Raw genomic sequence first — 18901 nt, forward strand, 5'->3', positions numbered from 1 at the left:
TAGATGGTGCCAGACTGCCGGCAAATCGGCGGTGTGCGGTAGCAATAGTACTTGAGCACACTAGTTACCGCTGCAGACTTCTGCAACTGAAAAAAAAGTAGACAGCTTGTTGCCAAACATTATCCTCGGTCAGTACGGTCAATGCCAGTAGAGCCTGGGCTATGCTAATGTGTGTAATCCTGTGCAACATTGAAAAGATCGAGGGAGCTATCGCTTCATGGCCAAAAAACGCCAACTACTTGGTCTCCTCATCGTCTCGCTCCTGTTTTTGTTCACCTTTAAGACCATAAACACTAGTGAGCTCGACTCGAAACAATCATGGCTGCCCACTCTGATCAGTCCCTCCAAGAACATTGAGCCGTCGGCCGGCCCGGATGATCGTCATGGTCTTGCTCCGCCATCCTTAATTCCTCTCCCGGCCGAGTACCTCGCCGCCAGCTTGTTGAACCTCTCAGAGCCTCTCTCCAACTTTTGCAGGTACAGGTTCGGCCTGGATTTCTTGGAGAATTTCAGTCGTTGCAGGACTGGGTACTGTTCCGAGGACTCGGTTTCAGACCTGACGTGCTTTCATACCCCCAATCCGAGCCTCCCGGGAATCAAAGATTCCTTCTGCCTAGCACGGAATGGAATTTCGTTTGACATCAAGAAGCGAAAGTTTTCGATCAAATGCCAGCCCCGAGATCCTGCACCGCAAGACTCAGGGTCATGTGCAGTTCCCTACCGGAATATTGCCTCGTATGGTTATCTGACCGGGCCCAAGTATATCCTCAATGAGTGGGTTAACTTTGACAAGGCGGCAGTTTTCGCTGGGAGTGGGAGCACGCAACCAGCGAGCAACAATTTTGTGGTGTTGCTCAAGCGAGAGGTAGAGGGCAACATTTGGCACGCCATCAACGAGATAATGGCCATGATGACCACTTTTGACGTTCTGAAAATCGCTCCAGAGTCAACAAGCGGCAACACAGGCATTTTTAGCCCAGATTCAATACCCAACACGGAAATCGTCGTTCTCGACGACCTACCAGACGGGGGCTTCTTCGAGCTCTTCCAAATGTTTACAGGATCGAAACCCAAACGAATCAAAGATTGGATCGCTAGCAAAAACGTAAAAACGATTATCACCACCATCCAACCTCTCGACAACGTCATAATACCCTTTGCCGGGTCCGCCAACCCGCTCTGGAGCGACTGGAACCCGATCGACTGCACCGACAACACCATGCTCCGCGTCTTTGTCCAGCGCGTCTTTGACTTTTACAAAATCCCCCGGAGGCGAGAGGGCAACGCCGGCTCCCGCGTGCAGGTCAGCGTCATCATCAGGAAGGGCTCTCGTCACCTCTTGGGCCTCGACACGCACCTCTCTGCCGCGGTCAAGGCCAAGTTTGGCAACGTTGCCGACCTCCACATGGTGGATTTTGAGGGCATGCCGTTCAGGGACCAGATCAAAGTCGCGCGGGACAGCGATGTGATTGTCGGCATGCACGGGGCTGGCTTGACGCACGCCATGTTCATGGAGGAGGGCCGGGGCGCGCTGGTCGAGATCCAGCCCGATCGGCTTTGTCACTGGGGGTTCCGGAACCTGGCCAAGATGACTGGGCAAAAATACTTTGTCGCGGGTGCTAGTCGGGTCGTTGGCAACTGCTACACTATGTCCGATGGCTTGAGCGGGGCGGGCGAGGTGCAGATTGTTCCCAACGACGGGACTGGCGTGCCGTATGATACCTTGCGCTGCTATACCTCCACCACGGACGCTTCGGCTTGGTCGTTGGGGTGTTCGGATCCAAATGTCACGGGCGGTGATCTATCATTCTGGACGTGCAAGCATCGCGATACGAATGATGAGTGGTACAAGACTTGCAAGAAGAAGGAGGCTGCTGATATTTGGTGGATGACCAGATACATTATGGAACAGGACCGATTTGTGAAGCTGGTAGGAGATGCGATTGAAGCTGTGCATCTGACACGCTCATCATAATAGATGTCTGACTGTTAGATGATCAACCGGACAACTCCGTTATTTTAGTTGCGTTTACCAAAAGTATCTTCCATTTGGTTCATGAGTTTAGCCTCGACGCCAAAATTACTAGAAGCGATCTGGCAGCAGAACGCAGGATCCAAAAATCTTCTTCAACGGCGGTTTCTTTGCCATTGATTACTTCTTCGCTAGTCTCTATGTGACCTCCAATTTCCAGACACCCGAAGCAAAGTTGGACCGCGTCTTCATGGACTCCTCTGTTTCGGCGGCCACACAGACACCCCTGAACTCGGTACGTATCTGTGCCAAGCCGGTGTCAAGCACCTTAATCTAACGTTCGTTATTCCCAACAATGTGTCTTCGTAATCCGGGGATACTCTATGTGCTGTTGGACTTTGTCACCTGCTGCAAACCAGGAGAGGACGTAACATCGAGCGACGTCTTAGAAAGCAGCGGTATCGCATAGCGAGAGTTAAACAGGGAAACAAGCCTGGACTAATGGTTCTTGCCTCGGGAGACTCTTTCAGATACATCTTCGACAGTTCGTCAACAGAGTTGTGAGCCAAAGGGCAATAAACTTCCGCGAATCGAAAACCCCTACAAACTTTACAGCACGGGGCGCATCGGGTTCGGCGCGGCATCGGCATCGGACACCGGTGTTCCAAGGTCCGATAGGAAGTTTGCGAAATCTTTTCACACCAAGGTGTCTGTGTCTCTCGTCTACGCCTTGATTGTTGTATACTCTTTGCTTGTTCGCTGCATCTCACCGCTTGAAAATCGAATCAGACTGTTCATTAGCGGAAGACGAGTCTTACGTATGTACCTGTGTGATGATACGAAATGTAGGCATATGGCTGAGCCATAAATAAGGCTTTCACTACGAGCCATCTTACTCCCGAATGCAACTTATATACTGGAATTAACCACTTCTGTTGCACCGATGAAGTCTCAATACGTAACAGTTCCTCAACTGTTGTTCCAGCCATCAGAACAGCGGGTCGTTGAGCAATCAAAACTTTGTAATCCGACACTATAAAAGCCTACTCTTAAGCGTATAAAAGTCCCATCCAACTGCGTCTATGCCCTTCCTTTATTTGAATGGCAAGGTTCCGTATTGCGACAATGCTTTCAGTTGATGTGTTCAGTGTCGCATTGACCGTATCTTACAGTGCGAGCCGCATCTTCCTGGCCTGTATCATCGTCTGGAACAAAATAGAAGCCAAAGCCAAAGCGAACAACGGGCGAGGAGACTCGATCATCAAATTTGACAAATGAACAGCCTCAAAACCTTGGCGATGCGCGAAGCTACCAATTATGGGGAGCATTTGCGTACCGAAGTTGACAACGCACTATGGATTTGTCAATTGTTGGCCTCTCCAAGGCCACAAATCGATATCTGCAAAAGGACCGCTTCGTGAAAGCATAAACTTGATCTTTATACACACAGGTACCTAATTACTCAACTGTTATTCCTCGGGGGTAATTGCTTGTCACTATACTGCATACTGGCAACGCCCACTCCCAAGATTGGATGTGACAATATAGCTTTAGCAGAACAATATATATTGGCATGAAGCTAGAAATCGGCCAGGGCTGATCAGATTCCAGATCTCGCGCGAGCCATCAGCCCGAGAAGACAATGGCCAATGGCCATTCTCCATATTGCACCGGAGCTCACAAGCCCCGAAAGCTGTACAACGGCTTGGTTTGCGAAAATGCGTAAAGTTATTGAGACTCGTACGACTGCAATGCCACCAAGCCTGAGTTACGAGTAAAGAAAAGACAGAGAACGCTCTTGGGCTTCGTTGTAGCGGTATGGGTGAGAAGGGTATACTTTGGGTCCACCGCAATGCCGGCCTGGAGACCTTGCTTGGGGAGAGCGGAGATGGGTTCAATGACTCTTTTAGTTCATTGCATTGTCCGAGAGACGTAAAAGGATGGCACCGGTCAAGTCCGACCCGGGGTTGTCAGCCTAGTTTCTAACCAGCGTGGCTTCTTGGACTGAATTATACAAATAGAGAACTTGAAAGTTGACCCTGGTAATACTGCCAAGAACTTCGAATGTTTAACGAAACCACTTTCTACTACGCCAAAACCATCTGAGTATTAATATTACTATTGGCTACTTTACCATGACTTACCCATAAATTCCTACAACTATTTTTGTCAAAAAGTCAAAAGCTCATGATGCAATTCCAACACAAATTCATTTTTTTCATCGCCATAACACAGGCCGCTACGGTCGCATCCAGACGTGACGATTGTTGGGTTTCGTTGTTCCAATACAAGGCAAATGGGGAAAGGGAAGCCATCTACGTCGATTATTCACCACCAAATAGCCTCGTTATATTTGTACACGATGGGTGGCGACTCAATGTCCAACTTGATCAGCACTGCAGGTCTCTATTTCCTAATGATATCCGGAAGCAGCTTGTGGAAGGCTTCGGAGTCCACAGTTATTCGAAAATGAATGAGGTAGCAGGTCAAAAGCCGCTGGCAAGATCACAATAGTGCGTGTGGTGTAACGGGGGAGCCATGGTTGCGGCTTCCGGCAAATCGGGGACCGCAGCAGAAAGGGATGTGAACCTTCACAAAATATAATTTCATCCGGGGACTCGGTCTGTTTTCCTTGCTGTTTCAGGCTTTCTTTCCAGCCTCAGCATTTGAGATATTGCAGAGCTACGTCATTCCGAATTGCGGCTCTTCGGTCAGGGATAATAAAGTTGAAACACAAATCTTTGGAAACAATGAAAAGCCCCCGGTCGTTACTAGACATTTTATTATAGCCAACATAAGTTTCATTTCCGATTTCCTACGTGGGAATGACATGACATTGTTCAAAGCTTTCATTGCTGTCACACAGACACCGGCGAATGTCGCCAAGCCATGGGCTTCTTTTTGGCCAGTCGAAGACAAACATGATGCTGACCTGGGCTTCGGTCCATTTCGGAACGGAGAAAGCTTCAAATAAGATTTTGAGGCATACTTGTGCCTGCAATTCAGTCACTTCGAATCTTAAACTCAGCCCATGACCGTAGGTAGGCGGCAGCGGTCTACCTCGATCCCCGAAATCACGGCAAGGTTTACAAGATTACTTCGGACTGTTCAATATCCTCAAGGTTAGGGAATAACTTCTTACAAGAGCTCCGACAAAGATTGACCGTTTCAATACTATTCGAAGTATATGGAGACAGACGTAAGGTCTCATGCCAAACTTCTTTTTTATCGCGGTATTTGCCAAATTATTGGGAACACAATGAACCGACCCCCAGATATAGGAACTGCTAAAATCTTCTTATTTTTTATAGCTTTCAGTTAGTAAGACAAGTTTTCGATATTTTCGGAGATTCCACAATTTCCCTCTGGAAGATGAACCAGGCGACAATGAGACTTGTTCTGGGGACAAACTTGACACTTTGTTTTGATGGCTAACTTGCAACCATTTGTTCTTTCTGTTGAATATCATTCCAAGCCAGATTTCACACTTATTATGTACTATGCTCTCACGTTCCAAGAGTATTGCTAATAAATCTTACTCTGGCACTTCCTACGCATCGTAAAATGCTGTTGCATTAGTCAGGGTCGCATGCGAGAGTCTTTTTGTAGTTGTTGTCGGGGTCTCTTGAGTCATTGTGTTAAAAGTTTTATTAGACTTGATCATAAATAGCACGCACTGCCTCTTTTATTTTTACATGCTGTGATGGGATTGGCGGGTTAATAACCAACCCCCTTGACATGACTAGTAGTATAGTATATTTCGAGGACTTTGTGAGCATAAAACCAGGTCTCGTTAGTCCGAGCAGCCGCCCCCTTTACACAAATGCCCTCTCGGGGTCCGCCATGAGTGTCTTTAATTCTGTCTGTTGTCTAACCTTGGACATTCTCTCAGCTTAACAACCTCTTTAGCCTCCACAATTTTACTTCTTTCTTTCTTCTCGTATTTCATTTTAAACAGGTTCTTGTACTACTGGAACCAACCTGTTGGCCGGAACAAAAGTATAAAAGACTTGGCATTGACCCTGATGTAGAAGCTACAATGTAAGCCTCCATTTTCTCCATCGCCATTTTGCCGCCGCGGGTAGCTTTGCATCGCGGCTGCAGACTTCTGGCCCGTATGAGCCGGCCTCAACCATAGGACCTAGCAAACGAAAATAATGATTGCTGCCTCGGCAACTCCAGAGCCAGACTCACGTGCTGCGGGCTCAACCACGGCAGGTTGGGAGTAGGTAGGAGTTGGATTCGTGGGTCGCACTGGTGGACTACCACTTAGGCCCATAATTCTCGCAAAGAGTGTAACATCAAATTGAAAAGACTCTTTTTTTTGCGACGAAAAAAAGGCTCGTGGTTTTCTCCGATGTGCAGAAGCTGTACTGAGCTGGTGTAGTGCTGACTGCTTAAGCAGGTATGGAGTGGGGTTTGTCGGTCATTTGTCGTCGTGTTTTGCTTTTGCTTGACTTTCATTCATTTTTTCTAGGCCCCTGACCCCTGACTGTTGCCTTGTTTTTATCTGCCTCCTGGCATTTTGCTTGCTTTCCGTGACCCCTCTTCTCTTCTTATTTTTGTATAATATGCCTCCATTTTTACACTGATGAGCTTAGGGAATTCAAGCGCTCTTAATTTAAAATCATCTGTTTTTGGGCCTCTTGACACAACTGACACACGAGCGTCCAGCTGCGCTTTACGGATAGCAATGCCATTCTCGCAATCAATTGATCGGAAGAGAGAGTATACAAGAAGTAATGTACCCATAGCCCTTGGCCTAATCCAGATCATCCTACTTCCCTGAGCAGCTTGTGGCTGGTAAAAAAAAGGGGGCTTGAACCTACTAATATCTTAGTCCCACGCGCCATGGAATCCCAAGTTAGTAATGAATTTGTCAGTGTGCCCCTTTTTAAATCAATACGTAACAGCTGTGTGGAGATTGCAATTCTTGGCGCAGTGCACGTATTTTTAATTCGTTTTCGGTCATGCCTGACCGAATTGAATAGATCCAGTCTAATATTTATAATTATACATGTATAGATTAAAATCATTTAAAGGAGTTCTGATCGTATGTCTAATTCGTGTTTTTGCTGTTATTCCTCACCCGGCTTTACTTCAGCTTTGCTTTCGGCTTCGCTTTGCAGTCTGTCTTTAGTCACTCTTTAGATCATTCGTTTAATCGTTCTTACCACATTCGTTTATCTTTCATTTTCGACCGATTCTCCTTGCTCTCGGCGTCTAATCACTCGTTCAGATCTATCTAATCTTTGATCGATAATACCTACCCATACTCCTGGATAATTGTTGTATGCTGCCAAAGCACGCTTCCCCGCTGCTCTGAGAAGCCATGAGAAAAGGAATCTAACTAGATAGCTAGGCCAAGATACAAACTGCGACGCCTTCACAATGCGCTTCTCCCAAATTCTCGTCCCAATTTCCCTGGCTACCTTCAAAGCCAGCGGCGTCCTAGCTGGCGACGGTACTGGCGGTTCCTCCGGAGGCCCTGCTACTGCTCCTGCGCTCTCAGCGAAGCATTATCCAGGTGTCGGAACCTACAACCCTGCCCAGACTGCAGAGGAATTCCCCAAACCGGGATATATGGAGGGTCCCGACGAAATCAGACGCGAATCCTTCAAGGCTCCAATGTGCACAATAACTCTGACAAGGCGGAATGGAGGCAAGTTTGTCCGGTTTATCAGAGCCGGCACAGCAGGCGAATTCACTTATCAGATCGATAAACTCAGTCCAAAGAAGATGTTCCTTGTCACGCCAAATTTGCAAACATGCCGTCCCCATCAGATAGAGGGATCGCCGCCCAAAGGGTGGAAGTTGAGTGGCAGGAAACACAGAAAGTGGGACAGGATAACGGACGCCTTTTAAATCCTCCTGAACCCGTGGGATTTCCCAGAGGAACGGCGGAAGTCCCCAACAGACGGTCGGAGCTCCCCAGCGAATCGCGGCACGTTCATCACACTTTTTTTTCAGCGATTTGTAAACAAGCGTTAGCAAAGCTATTTATTGCCTTGGTCTTGTCGTCTCGCTGAACTTTACACACACATGTGTCGTTGTGAGTTTTTTTTTATATCTTAGGAAAGATTGCCAGATCAACTGTGTCTATTTTGTTAGCTTAAAAAAGGGTCAGAGTTGAACGAGTTCACTGCCGGATTGTCCTAGGCAGAAGGCAATACGCACAACATTCACTCCATGGCATGATAAAAGTAAAAGTCTCGTCCTAAATGGACCACCAAGCTTGGCTCAGGTTGATCGCCGACTTAAGCGTCTCACTTTGGCATAAATAGGATTGCAGACTCGCATAGTTTTATACGCTACTAAGCTGTGTAGACATTCGAAACCTGGCTGATATACGCTTAATCCATTTGCTATACAAAGACCCTTTGTTTGTTGAAGTTAAGTTGACCCTGTACTACTTCAAATTAATGACCTTGTTTCAGCTTCCTTAAACCTTTGCGCGACGACGATATGTTCGAGAAACATTAAGAACCGAGGGATTAAAAGCAAAACCCCTACAACTAGGAAAACTGGAAAATCAACTCACTTTCGACATAAATAAAAAAACGCTGAAACGTAAGCATAATAATGTAAATAACGTACTAAAACCAACAACACAGCTTATGTCAAGAGCTTGCGTGAATTTATTCCTGGAATAGAGCCTTATTCGCCAAGTAATAGTTAATATCTTCACTGTAGGACTTGTATACTGCTTGTAATATTATTATAAAGTGTTACAAGATCCTTTTACATATTACCTATGTTATTATCAACCATTTAACACGCATAAGCTATACGAGCTGTACAATAAGACTTGAAAAGCTATCCATTCCAAATCAAATGTGGTATGACTATATTTGTATTCGCATGGACAGAATAATTAAAAAATGGCACAGTAGTCAAAGCAATACGGTAAAAATAGCCATAGTAACGTGTTAGATAGCATAAAAAATAAGTTTATAAAAGGCGTAGTTGTCTGCTTTTAAGCTCAAGACTTGATTGGAGTTTGAGTTTCTCATTCTCTTAACGACAAAAAACACTTCAAAACTTTTATCCAACTAAGGTACTTTTCCTAAGTCTATTCCCAAACACCGGTTCACCATGAAATATATCTCTTTACTTCAAAGTCTGGCATTGTTCGCCTTCGGCGTTGCCGCCCTCCCGACCCCGATAAATTATTCCACTGCTCATCGCTGCAGGAAAATTAAAACTCGCGGTGAAACGGCTGAGGACTCCTTGATGAAGAGGAATGACAAGACGGTCGGGTTCGAACTCAATCGTAGGACTGACGACGACGGCAATAAGGATAAGGACAAGACTAAGACTGTTCAGATAACATGTGTTCATGAACCGAGGGTTTTTCCATGGTTTTCATAAGCTGCGAACTGCTTAAAAAAAACGAAATGGTATTTTCCCATCGGTTGGGCTGGATGCGGTGGCAAGACGGCTACCGCCACACTACTCAGTGGTGTTGGTGGCGATCATCCGCGTGGTCTCTGGGATCGCATTGTTATGAATTTGAAATGAAGGGCAATTAATTGCCTTGGATAGCCTACTTCCACATTATCTATCCAATACGCAAAATCTACACAATTATCTACGTGATATCGTACGCAAGTCGTAAGAGTTCCACATATCGATTGATCATTAGTTCCTATAAACAGGATGTAACTTCAAAAACTACAGTCAAACCACGGCGGGACGTGCGCGTATAACCCGTGGTGAGTACAAGCTTGCTACCCACGGCAAAGTGCCGCCTGAACCGACGACAGTTTGTCGTAGGACTTATAAAAGGTGTCGCAGAGAGGTATACCCAGAGTTGAGCGCCGGAGAAATTTATTTCACTGGAATGTATTGACGAAATGCCAGTGCAGCAAGAGAGCTAGTATGATTTAATTACAGGCTTGAACCCTTATAATCCTTAAAACACCATCATGATATCAAATCCAACCTAAAAGTAGACTCATCTCGCCCCTCTGCCACCTCCTGAAAACCAAGCGGGAACACGGACTAATAGGAACTGTCTTTCCACCGACTACTGAATTTGTTATGTTCAAGCGCGAGCCTCATGACATTGTTCTTGTCTGCAGTCCAGGATGGAGGTCAATGTGGTCATACAGCTCCCCTCTTGTTCTCTTTCCTGTTCGAATATATTCAGTTTTTAGGGAATTCAGGGAAGTAAAACTGTGTCGACTTCGAACCGTCAGGCTCCTCAACATAATAACGCTGAGGGAGTCGCTGGGGAACAGGCTTTTTTGGGGGGGTCCCTCCCCCATTCACCGGTCCTGTAGGATTTTTAGAGGTTTTAGAGTTCGAAGGCCGCTGAGGGAGTGCTAAGCTTTTGTCTATCATCTGCTCGCGAGTGGACTTTGTGGATGTGTATGTTTTGGTGCCAGAAATTCTCATATTTGCGGGGTGAGAAGGGATTTGGAATGTATTTGGTGGAGGGTCTGATCGCTTTGCAATGTCCGCATTTACACCGGCGATCGGGGCGGCTAACGCAGGAGCGGCAAGAGCCGCAACGGCGAGAAGCTGGCAGATTTGGGAAAGCTGCATTTTTGCCGGTGTTTTTCTTTTTGCTGTTTCAAAAAAAAAAAGTTGAAATTGAGGAAGACTGAGATATATATTTCAAAAAAGAGAAAATAAAAAGTGACAAAAGATTGAACGATACCAAAAGCGGATGGGGGAGTAAACGAATAACGAGAAGTTGAGGAAGGGGGACCACTTTTTTTATAGACCGGCCGTCTCTCTTCTTGACAGCCTGCTAAAGTTGGCTATTGATAGGATATCTTGTCGCAGGGCAGGTGATCCCTAGGTAACTCATGTCAGTATCAAGCTTTGAATCTGGCCATTCCCACAAGTAATTTTTAGCACAGATCGTCTGGTCTAGAACATCACAATTCCTTGCAGCAAATTCCTGTTTTTGTTTCTTGACGGATGCCTTATTTTCTTCCTGTCCACCGCGCATAGAAGAAAATGGAAAGATTCTTGGACGGTCAGATTGGCAGTCCAGCAAGCATTTCGAGCTGTGTCGTGGCTTTGGGCTGAGGCATTAATCTTGCGGCAAGCCCTTGTGGCAATATTAGCAACTACATCCTTTGAAGCATGACTAAAGCCTTCAACTCTGTCTCTTGTTAGCACTATGTGCAATCCAGCTGATGCATGAACAAAGGGCTTAGAGTTAAACTTTTACAAACTCAAAGTTTATTTGTTTCCTGACATATCCACATTTCGCTATAAAAAGACTTTTCTATAGCCTGTCGAGGCAGTGACGCTGAACATATTTGGACTAGGCCGCTTAGACCACAAGGCGGAGGATGCCAAAATTTGAGGGATAATACTTGGCTAATCGAATTGTTTGCTTACAAGTTATGACTATTAAGGGACTACTATTTTTTACTATTTGTGAACCACATTGATCCAGACGATTGCTTGAGTCACTCGGGTCTTTCTCTGTTTATTTTTAAGTTACACTGAGCATTGAAAAAAATCAAAGCCAACAGCATGACTACTTGTGTACAGTGTTGGATGCGAAAGAGAAGTAACTTGGAAAATAGAGTAGTGAGAAAACAAAGAGACACTCTTTAGGGTTCTTGAGAAGTAGAATCCTTGCAAAAGCTTTTGGGGCCCAATAGAACAGGACAGGCTGTCTAAAGACAAAATTGGTTCTGAGTCACCCAGTCGCACATTACGGCCCCTACACAGGTGCAACATGCGCAGGCCTGGCCAAGTTCAAGGACAGATCAATGTTAGCTTGTATTGTTCTTGTAGCGCCACCACATGTCCCACGCGTTATCTAGTCGTCAACATACCTTGCGCTTTCGGTCAGCATCGTTTACTCCCTCGATGCAAGTGAGAGTTCTTGCGTTCCAACGGAACTGATTGTAGCATGCCGCGGGATTGATGACGTCAGCACAGTCGTCGGTCCTGACAAGATCGCTTGTACACTCAGGGTATCGTTGAGCACTGATTGTGGTGGCGTAAAGGCCAGCAATTAAGATGAGAGGCTTCATTGTGCTAGACTTGATTGTTGCAGGAGGAGATGCAGCATCTCAGAAAAAGTAGAAACCTAGAAAGTGGCCGGCTCGACGTAGAGGATTAGATGATGGCGCAGATATCAATATTAGTTTGATTCAATTTGTGGTGAAAAGGACGTCATGTACTGCACTGCGGGTGGTTTCCAAGGGTCATCTAGAAGTTTGATATTACCAAAGCTCGGCGTCTGATTTAATTCGTTGATAAAGCTTTGCTCGGAAAGAAATTAGCGGGCCGACAAATTCAAAAACTGCCCCTTATACAACCGAGAAGCTGGTCTGGCCTATGGTGTGAGCGATTAACCATCTGCCGACTTAACCGCAACTATTATAGGTTTTATCCGCAATTCCGAGCGCCTTCCAACGCAACATGATCACACCACCATCCCCAGTGTAATATCGTTAAATATTGCCATCGAGTCTTGGCTTGATATGAAATGACTACACGCATCGGCAGCTGTTTGATCGAGAATTGAGTCTGAAGGCTAGAGAGTCAAAAATGCGAGTGAATCCATGGGTGTGACTTTCGTCACTTGCTCTTTTCTGAGTTTCCCATCATGTAGCAACCATATACAGCTTTGCAATGGTCAAACTTGCATTTTTTACGGTTGCCTGTGGGCTAACCGCTCCTACCAATGCGCTGCTGCGCTTTGGGTGCTCTCAACTGACAGTCCAACGTCTCGACCCTCTCGTGAACCCAGGAGAAACACCATCTACGCATCTGCACCAGATCATCGGAGGCGTAAGGATCACCTGTGAAACTTCAGGACTCTACCAACACAAAACTTACCACTGATAAAAACCACTACTCTCAAACAGAACTCATTCCAACCCTCCATGGAACCATCCACCCATGACCTCCCCACACTCTCCAACTGCACAACATGTGGATTCACCGAAGACTTCTCCAACTACTGGACGGCGGTGCTCTACTTCCGCGCCCGCAACGGCACCTTCAAGCGCGTGCCGCAGCTGGCCCAGGCCGGCATGGAAGGCACCAACGGCGGCATGGTGGTGTACTACATGTCGGACGCGCTCTTCGACACCAAGCAGCTGTCCAACGTAACGGCGTTCAAGCCAGGCTTCCGCATGCTGGTCGGCGAGGTTGCGTACCGGGACCGAGACCAGGCCCGCGACTTTCGCCAGCTGACGTACACGTGCATGGAGAGCCAAATGTCCCGTGCGCCCGAGACCATGCACTTCCCCAAGACGCCGTGCCGCCTGGGCATCATGGCGAACCACCGCTTCCCGACGTGCTGGGACGGGGTTAATGTTGACTCGCCGAACCACCGCGACCACGTCGCGTACCCAGAGGAAGGGACGTTTGAGTCGGGGGGGAGGTGTCCCGATACGCACCCGGTCAGGATCCCGCAGATTCTGCTGGAGACGGTTTGGGACACGAGGCAGTTTCAGAACATGGACGAGTGGCCAGAGGATGGGAGTCAGCCGTTTGTGTGGAGCAGCGGTGACGCTACTGGGTTCAGCCACCATGCCGACTATTTGTTTGGGTGGGAGGGGGATTCACTGCAGAGGGCGATGGATGCGCATTCATATGTCCTCACACCGACGCTAAAGACGCAGAGCATTGCGGAGCAGAACAAGTGCCAGGTGAGGGATTATGTGGGAGAGGAGATTGATGGATGTAAGTGGCTTTTTTTTTGTCTCGTGTTTTGTCCTTCCCGCGACGATGATGACTATGGTTACTAATTGAAGCTTGGGTTTATTATAGGGCTGGATGCTTTGCCAGGAGGCATGCAGGTGACCTAGTTACAGGCCAGTCATTCATTTCTGCAGGGTTGAAACATCATGTTTGGTGTAAAGTAGGGGGAAATGGAACTTGTCTATTTTTTTGTCAGCTATGTGTGACCAGGAGAATAGAGAATTGTGCTCTTTGTACTGATTTTTTTTTTTTTTTTTTTTTTGGTGATGATTATCAACCCAACTCCGAGCACCTTCCCCTGCTGACACTTGCCAAAAATTCCATAGTCCGTCCTAATTTTCTTACTGCGCCTTCAGTCTGCTTTCAATCTCACATCCCCCCGTAGAACTTCAGTCTCGAAATCGTCGCCGGTAATTATCCAACTCAACATCTTTCGTATCTAGCCGTCCCAGCCCGCGTGCATCTGCAGTGGGCCGGGTGCGCGGGCCTACATCGGGGGCTATCAAACAAACGATCTTTTTTAGCCTGTCCCGCCAGGGTTCGGCTGTACCGTCCCGCACGCCTTGTCCTGCCAGAGGCAAAGAGGGTCCGAAATTATGGGCCTTAATCTTTTTATTTGCGGAGAAATGAGGTGACATTCTGGGTTTGGTTCCTTTATGTTTAATTTCCAGGAGAAAGATATACGTGGTGGGGAACAAAGAAGCCCCCAAGAAAATGATCATCACCTTCCGTTCTGCGCAGGGTGCAGATACGAAAAAAAGGCCAAGACGAGCACGACGCCTGTGCGTTGGAGGGTCGGCTGTATGCGACATGGCACAGCCGGGAGGACAATCTTAATTACATTAATATGTTTTGCAGCCAAAGGTCGGTCACTTTTGTCTTTCTCGCTTTGTCAAGAGTTCCATATGGCAGGTTTCCTTTCGCATTCTCTAGAGTAAAATACCAAGAATGCCGAACTGCAGTTTGCTTTTTCCCAGTGGCAAAAAAGCCCTGGGCTTGAAAATTTCCAGAACGTATCTCCTTTTTTCCCCCAGAAATCACGCGCATTAGAAGCAAACACAGCTCAATGTGTTTTTTTTTTTTTTTCTTTCTCTACAGCAGCCAGAAGAAGAATGCCTCTCAAGTTTTCCATACCGCGCTTATCTTTTTTCTACCTCCGCAAACGCCAAGCCAGGCCGATTGGCGCCGAACCCCTGAAGAGATTGACATCAATAGATTAGCGGCAAGGCGGGCGGGCCAAAACGGGTAAAATGCGCTAATCCCTGCGCGTGCATCTTTTCTTACACCTTTTGGACCTGATTTTTGCATGGATGGAAAGCAGCCAAAGGTATTAAAGCCGTTTTGTCAATCGCAATCTGGTTTTCTGTAAGGGAAAGCGGCACGTTCTCTTGGGGCCTGACCAAGTCGGCATTGAGCGCTTGGCGGTGTAACTTCGCGACATGAAGGAGAGCGTGGAGGGAACGAATAAGAAAGTACCACAAAAGAAAACCCTGCTTGTGGCTGTCTGTTTAATTTCATGGCGTTTTCTTGGTAGATGTTGCAGAAGATGTCCCTACAGAAACTTATTTGGTGCATCCTGTCAATGCTACATTCCCGTCCACCGTCAACAAGTCCAGGCTAGCCAAGCAACCAGGCAAAGCTGGGTAGCATGGACGACGGGACGGAAGTGGTCGGGCCCCAGGCAGAAGAAACGGGCTAGGGAATTGTTTCTGACACCGGCCTTGCAGATCGGCAGTGGAGCCTGGCCAATTGGCGAATGATCACAAAGGTCGGCGACATGGGCTACGGTAAGGCAACCGCCCGGACAAAACCATGGCGGTGAGATACAAATGCAGGAGAGCCTGCCGTCTTTTTTTTTATCTTGCCCTTGGCTGCTTGTCTATCCCCGGCTAGCAGCAGCAGCAAGCAGCGGCGAACACCATCAACAACAAGCAGTGAAAGTTGTAGCAGTATAAACCTGCCAACGGAACTGCGAGGAGGAACGCGTCCACTCTTTCCGCTTCCTCCCATCCATTCTTTTCCTACTGCTGCTAGTTCGCCGCCGCCATGCATCTAAACCCCCTACTGGCTGTATGTCTAGCCACCGCGGCTGGCACAGGAGTCGTGGTGGCACATTCATCCCCACTGCCACCATTACTACCACTACCACGACTCCCACTGGAAGGTGACTTCAAGCCTACCAATGCCGACTACGGTATCGACCCGACGGAGGCCCTGATCCCGAAGCCGCGGCAAAACCACAAGTCGTCGCCCAAGCGTTTCATCATCGAACTCAAGGACGGCGAGACCATCTCGTCGCTGACCTCGACGACCAAGGGCAAGGTCAAGGTGCTCAAGGTCTTCAACAGCGACGTCTTTAGGGGCGCTGCCGTCGAGACGGATGAGGACAATGTCGACAGCCTGCGTGCGCTGCGTAGCGTCGGCCAGGCCTGGCACAGCAAGCGCATAATGCTCGATCCCGTGATGCCTGAGACGGTGGTCCGCGGTGGCAAGCAGACGGGCATCAAGCTCAGCAGGCAGGACCGCCACGACAATGACGGCGAGATCTCGGTGCACCACATGACGGGTGTGGACAAGCTGCACGCCAGAGGCATCAAGGGCAAGGGTGTCAAGATCGCGGTTGTCGACACGGGCGTCGATTATACGCATCCTGCTCTGGGTGGTGCTTTTGGTGCGGGTAACAAGGTCGTCGGTGGTTACGATCTGATTGGAGATACCGACTGGCCGTACGTCGCCAAGCAGCCCGACGCGGATCCAATGGATCACAAAGGCCACGGCACGCATGTTGCTGGTATCATTGCCGGCAAGGACGAGTTGATCACTGGTGTTGCGCCCGAGGCCACGCTGTTGGCGTACAAGGTCTTTGGACAAAACTCGGGTACCGACGAAGACACGCTGATTGAGGCATTTCTGCGGGCGTATGAGGACGGCGCCGACGTTATCACGTCGTCCATCGGAGGCATGAACGGCTGGTCCAACAACGCCTGGGCCCTGGTTGCTTCCCGTCTCGTCGATCGCGGCATCGTTGTCACCATCTCGGCTGGCAACGATGGTCAGGCCGGTCCGTACGGGGCAAGCAGTGGTGCTACGGGTGTTAATGTCGTATCTGTGGCATCGGTTCAGGGCGATGTCATCGCAAGCCCTCGATTCGTGGCAACCTTCCAGGACGACAATAACGCCACTACGAGCAGCGACAAGATTCCCTACCGGGTCAACGCGGCATGGACCCCGTCCGAGGTCGTCGGCTGGCCATTTTATGCCGTCGGGTTCAATACCAACATCACAGACGAGGCCTGCAACCCCCTCCCCAACAATACAATGGACCTCTCCCGCGTCGTGGTCCTCGCCCGCCGTGGCACCTGCACCTTTACCGTCAAGCAGCGAAACCTCGAGGCAAAGGGAGCCAAGCACATCGTCTTCTACAACAACGACCAGCCTCTTGTCATTCCGGGCTCCGACAACCCCAGCAGCCGCAGCAACATCTCCATGATCGCCAGAGAGGACGGCGAGCGCATCATCGAGACCATTCGAGCCGGAGGTCGCGTGCTGGCTGACTTCAACCTGGCCATCCGCGACAGCATGGCCGGCATCCCGTACGCGTACGGCGGCGTGCCCAGCTCCTTTACCAGCATGGGCTCAACCAACGAGCTGGCCATCAAGCCCGACGTCGCTGCTCCCGGTGGTCAAATCTTTTCCACATATCTCGAGGGCGGCTACGCTACCCAGTCTGGCACTTCAATGAGCTGCCCTTATGTCGCCGGTATCGCCGCGCTATATATCAGCAAGCACGGCGGCAGGCAGACCCACGGTCCAGGCTTTGCTAAAGACCTAGCCATGCGACTTATCTCAGCCGGTCAACCTGTGCCCTGGGACGATGGCACCGAGAGCGGCAAAAACTTTGGTGCGCTCGCCCCCGTCAACCAAGTCGGCACGGGACTCATCAACGCAACCAAGGTGCTCGACTACACCAGCACCCTCTCGCTCTCCCGCTTTTCCCTCAACGACACGAGCCACTTTGAACGTTACCAAAAGGTCAACGTGACCAACCGCGGCTCTACCCCTGTCACCTACACCTTCCAGGCGACTCCCTTCTCCGGGATGGAGACCTTCAACACCGACCCGGCCGTCTTTGGCACGCCACGCGTGGCCTGGTACGAGGAGGTCATGGCCAAGGGGCCCCGGCCCATGCCTGTCGACGTCTCCCTGCCCCAGTCCTTCACCCTGCAGCCTGGACAGACCCGCACCGCACAGTTCAACTTCCAACCCCCGACCGGCCTAGACCCCAGCGTGCTGCCCATGTACGGCGGCGTCATCGACATCAAGTCCTCCACCGGCGAGGTCCTATCGGTTCCCTACATGGGACTGGCGGCGGATCTGCACCGCGCCGTCGGGCCCATGTTCATCGACCCGACCAACATCACCACGACCCGGCGCGCGACCCCGCTCGCCGTCAAGCCCAACACCACCTTCACCCTCAACCCCGGAGCAGGGCAGGACTTCCCCGAGGCGTACATCCGTCTGCAGTTCGCGACGGCCGAGCTGCGGTGGGACGTCTTCGAGCCCGGCTACACGGAGCGCGACTGGACGTACCCTCCCGTGGTGGGTCGCAACAAGTACGTGGGCAGCGTGGCGTCGTACGCGCAGGCGACCAGGCAGGGCGGCTTCGACCCGAAGACCATGAACGCCAGCGAGACCGTCAGCCTGCCGATCCGGTACGTTCCGCGGTCGGCCGTCGGCACCTTCGGCGAGACGTTTTGGTGGCTGGGCAGGTTGGCCAACGGCACCGCCGTCAGGCCCGGTGTGTACCGGTTGAGGCTGGCGGCGCTGGTGCCGTTTGGCGCGCCAGAGAACTCTGACAACTGGGACGTGTTTGATGCGCCGCTGTTGGAGGTGCTCGAGCCTAGCAAGAATGGGACTAGTAGTGGTTAAGGGATGATATTTTTTATGTTGTTACCTTTTTTTTCTTTTGTTCTTTGGGTTGTTTTTCTTTGGGTTACTCTCTTTTGTCCTCTTTTCTTGGGTCATGCATAGCGGTGTCGTTCAAGGACAAGTACAAAATGGGCTTGCGGACGTACATAATATTTAATGGAATATAACATCAGATACCCAACGATTTGAGATTCCATACCATCTTTACCATCTTTAAATATTTGCTATAGTAAAGCCTTGTCGAGAAACAGTATACAGCTTGACGGCTGTTTTACTCCAACGAATAGTTTTCCAGTACCTCACTACGATTTC

The 18901-nt window shown here is 49.2% G+C and overlaps 5 protein-coding genes across 5 annotated transcripts; 4 read left to right on the plus strand and 1 right to left on the minus strand.

The window, feature by feature from the left end:
* Positions 1-217: 217 nt before the first annotated feature.
* On the plus strand, positions 218-1975 carry PgNI_00136 (uncharacterized protein; the record flags this gene model as incomplete). The annotated part of the gene is made up of 1 exon (XM_031120219.1): positions 218-1975. The coding sequence occupies one exon, from the start codon at positions 218-220 to the stop codon at positions 1973-1975; it is 1758 nt and encodes a 585-aa protein (XP_030986159.1).
* Positions 1976-7363: 5388 nt separating this feature from the next.
* On the plus strand, positions 7364-7837 carry PgNI_00137 (uncharacterized protein; the record flags this gene model as incomplete). The annotated part of the gene is made up of 1 exon (XM_031120220.1): positions 7364-7837. One exon carries the CDS (start codon positions 7364-7366, stop codon positions 7835-7837), a length of 474 nt encoding a protein of 157 aa, XP_030986158.1.
* Positions 7838-11663: 3826 nt separating this feature from the next.
* Positions 11664-12047, minus strand: PgNI_00138 (uncharacterized protein; the record flags this gene model as incomplete). The annotated part of the gene is given in 2 exon segments (XM_031120221.1): positions 11664-11762; positions 11779-12047. 2 exon segments carry the CDS (start codon positions 11977-11979, stop codon positions 11664-11666), a joined length of 300 nt encoding a protein of 99 aa, XP_030986157.1. The 5' UTR covers positions 11980-12047.
* A 525-nt stretch (positions 12048-12572) lies between these two features.
* On the plus strand, positions 12573-14103 carry PgNI_00139 (uncharacterized protein; the record flags this gene model as incomplete). The annotated part of the gene is made up of 4 exons (XM_031120222.1): positions 12573-12742; positions 12820-13642; positions 13730-13758; positions 14017-14103. Exons 1-4 carry the CDS (start codon positions 12584-12586, stop codon positions 14101-14103), a joined length of 1098 nt encoding a protein of 365 aa, XP_030986156.1. The 5' UTR covers positions 12573-12583.
* Positions 14104-15706: 1603 nt separating this feature from the next.
* Positions 15707-18589, plus strand: PgNI_00140 (uncharacterized protein; the record flags this gene model as incomplete). The annotated part of the gene is made up of 1 exon (XM_031120223.1): positions 15707-18589. One exon carries the CDS (start codon positions 15707-15709, stop codon positions 18587-18589), a length of 2883 nt encoding a protein of 960 aa, XP_030987095.1.
* Between the last annotated feature and the right edge of the window lie 312 nt (positions 18590-18901).

This window comes from Pyricularia grisea, assembly GCF_004355905.1.
Source record: "Pyricularia grisea strain NI907 chromosome Unknown Pyricularia_grisea_NI907_Scaffold_1, whole genome shotgun sequence".
NCBI classification, from domain to species: Eukaryota; Fungi; Ascomycota; class Sordariomycetes; order Magnaporthales; family Pyriculariaceae; genus Pyricularia; species Pyricularia grisea.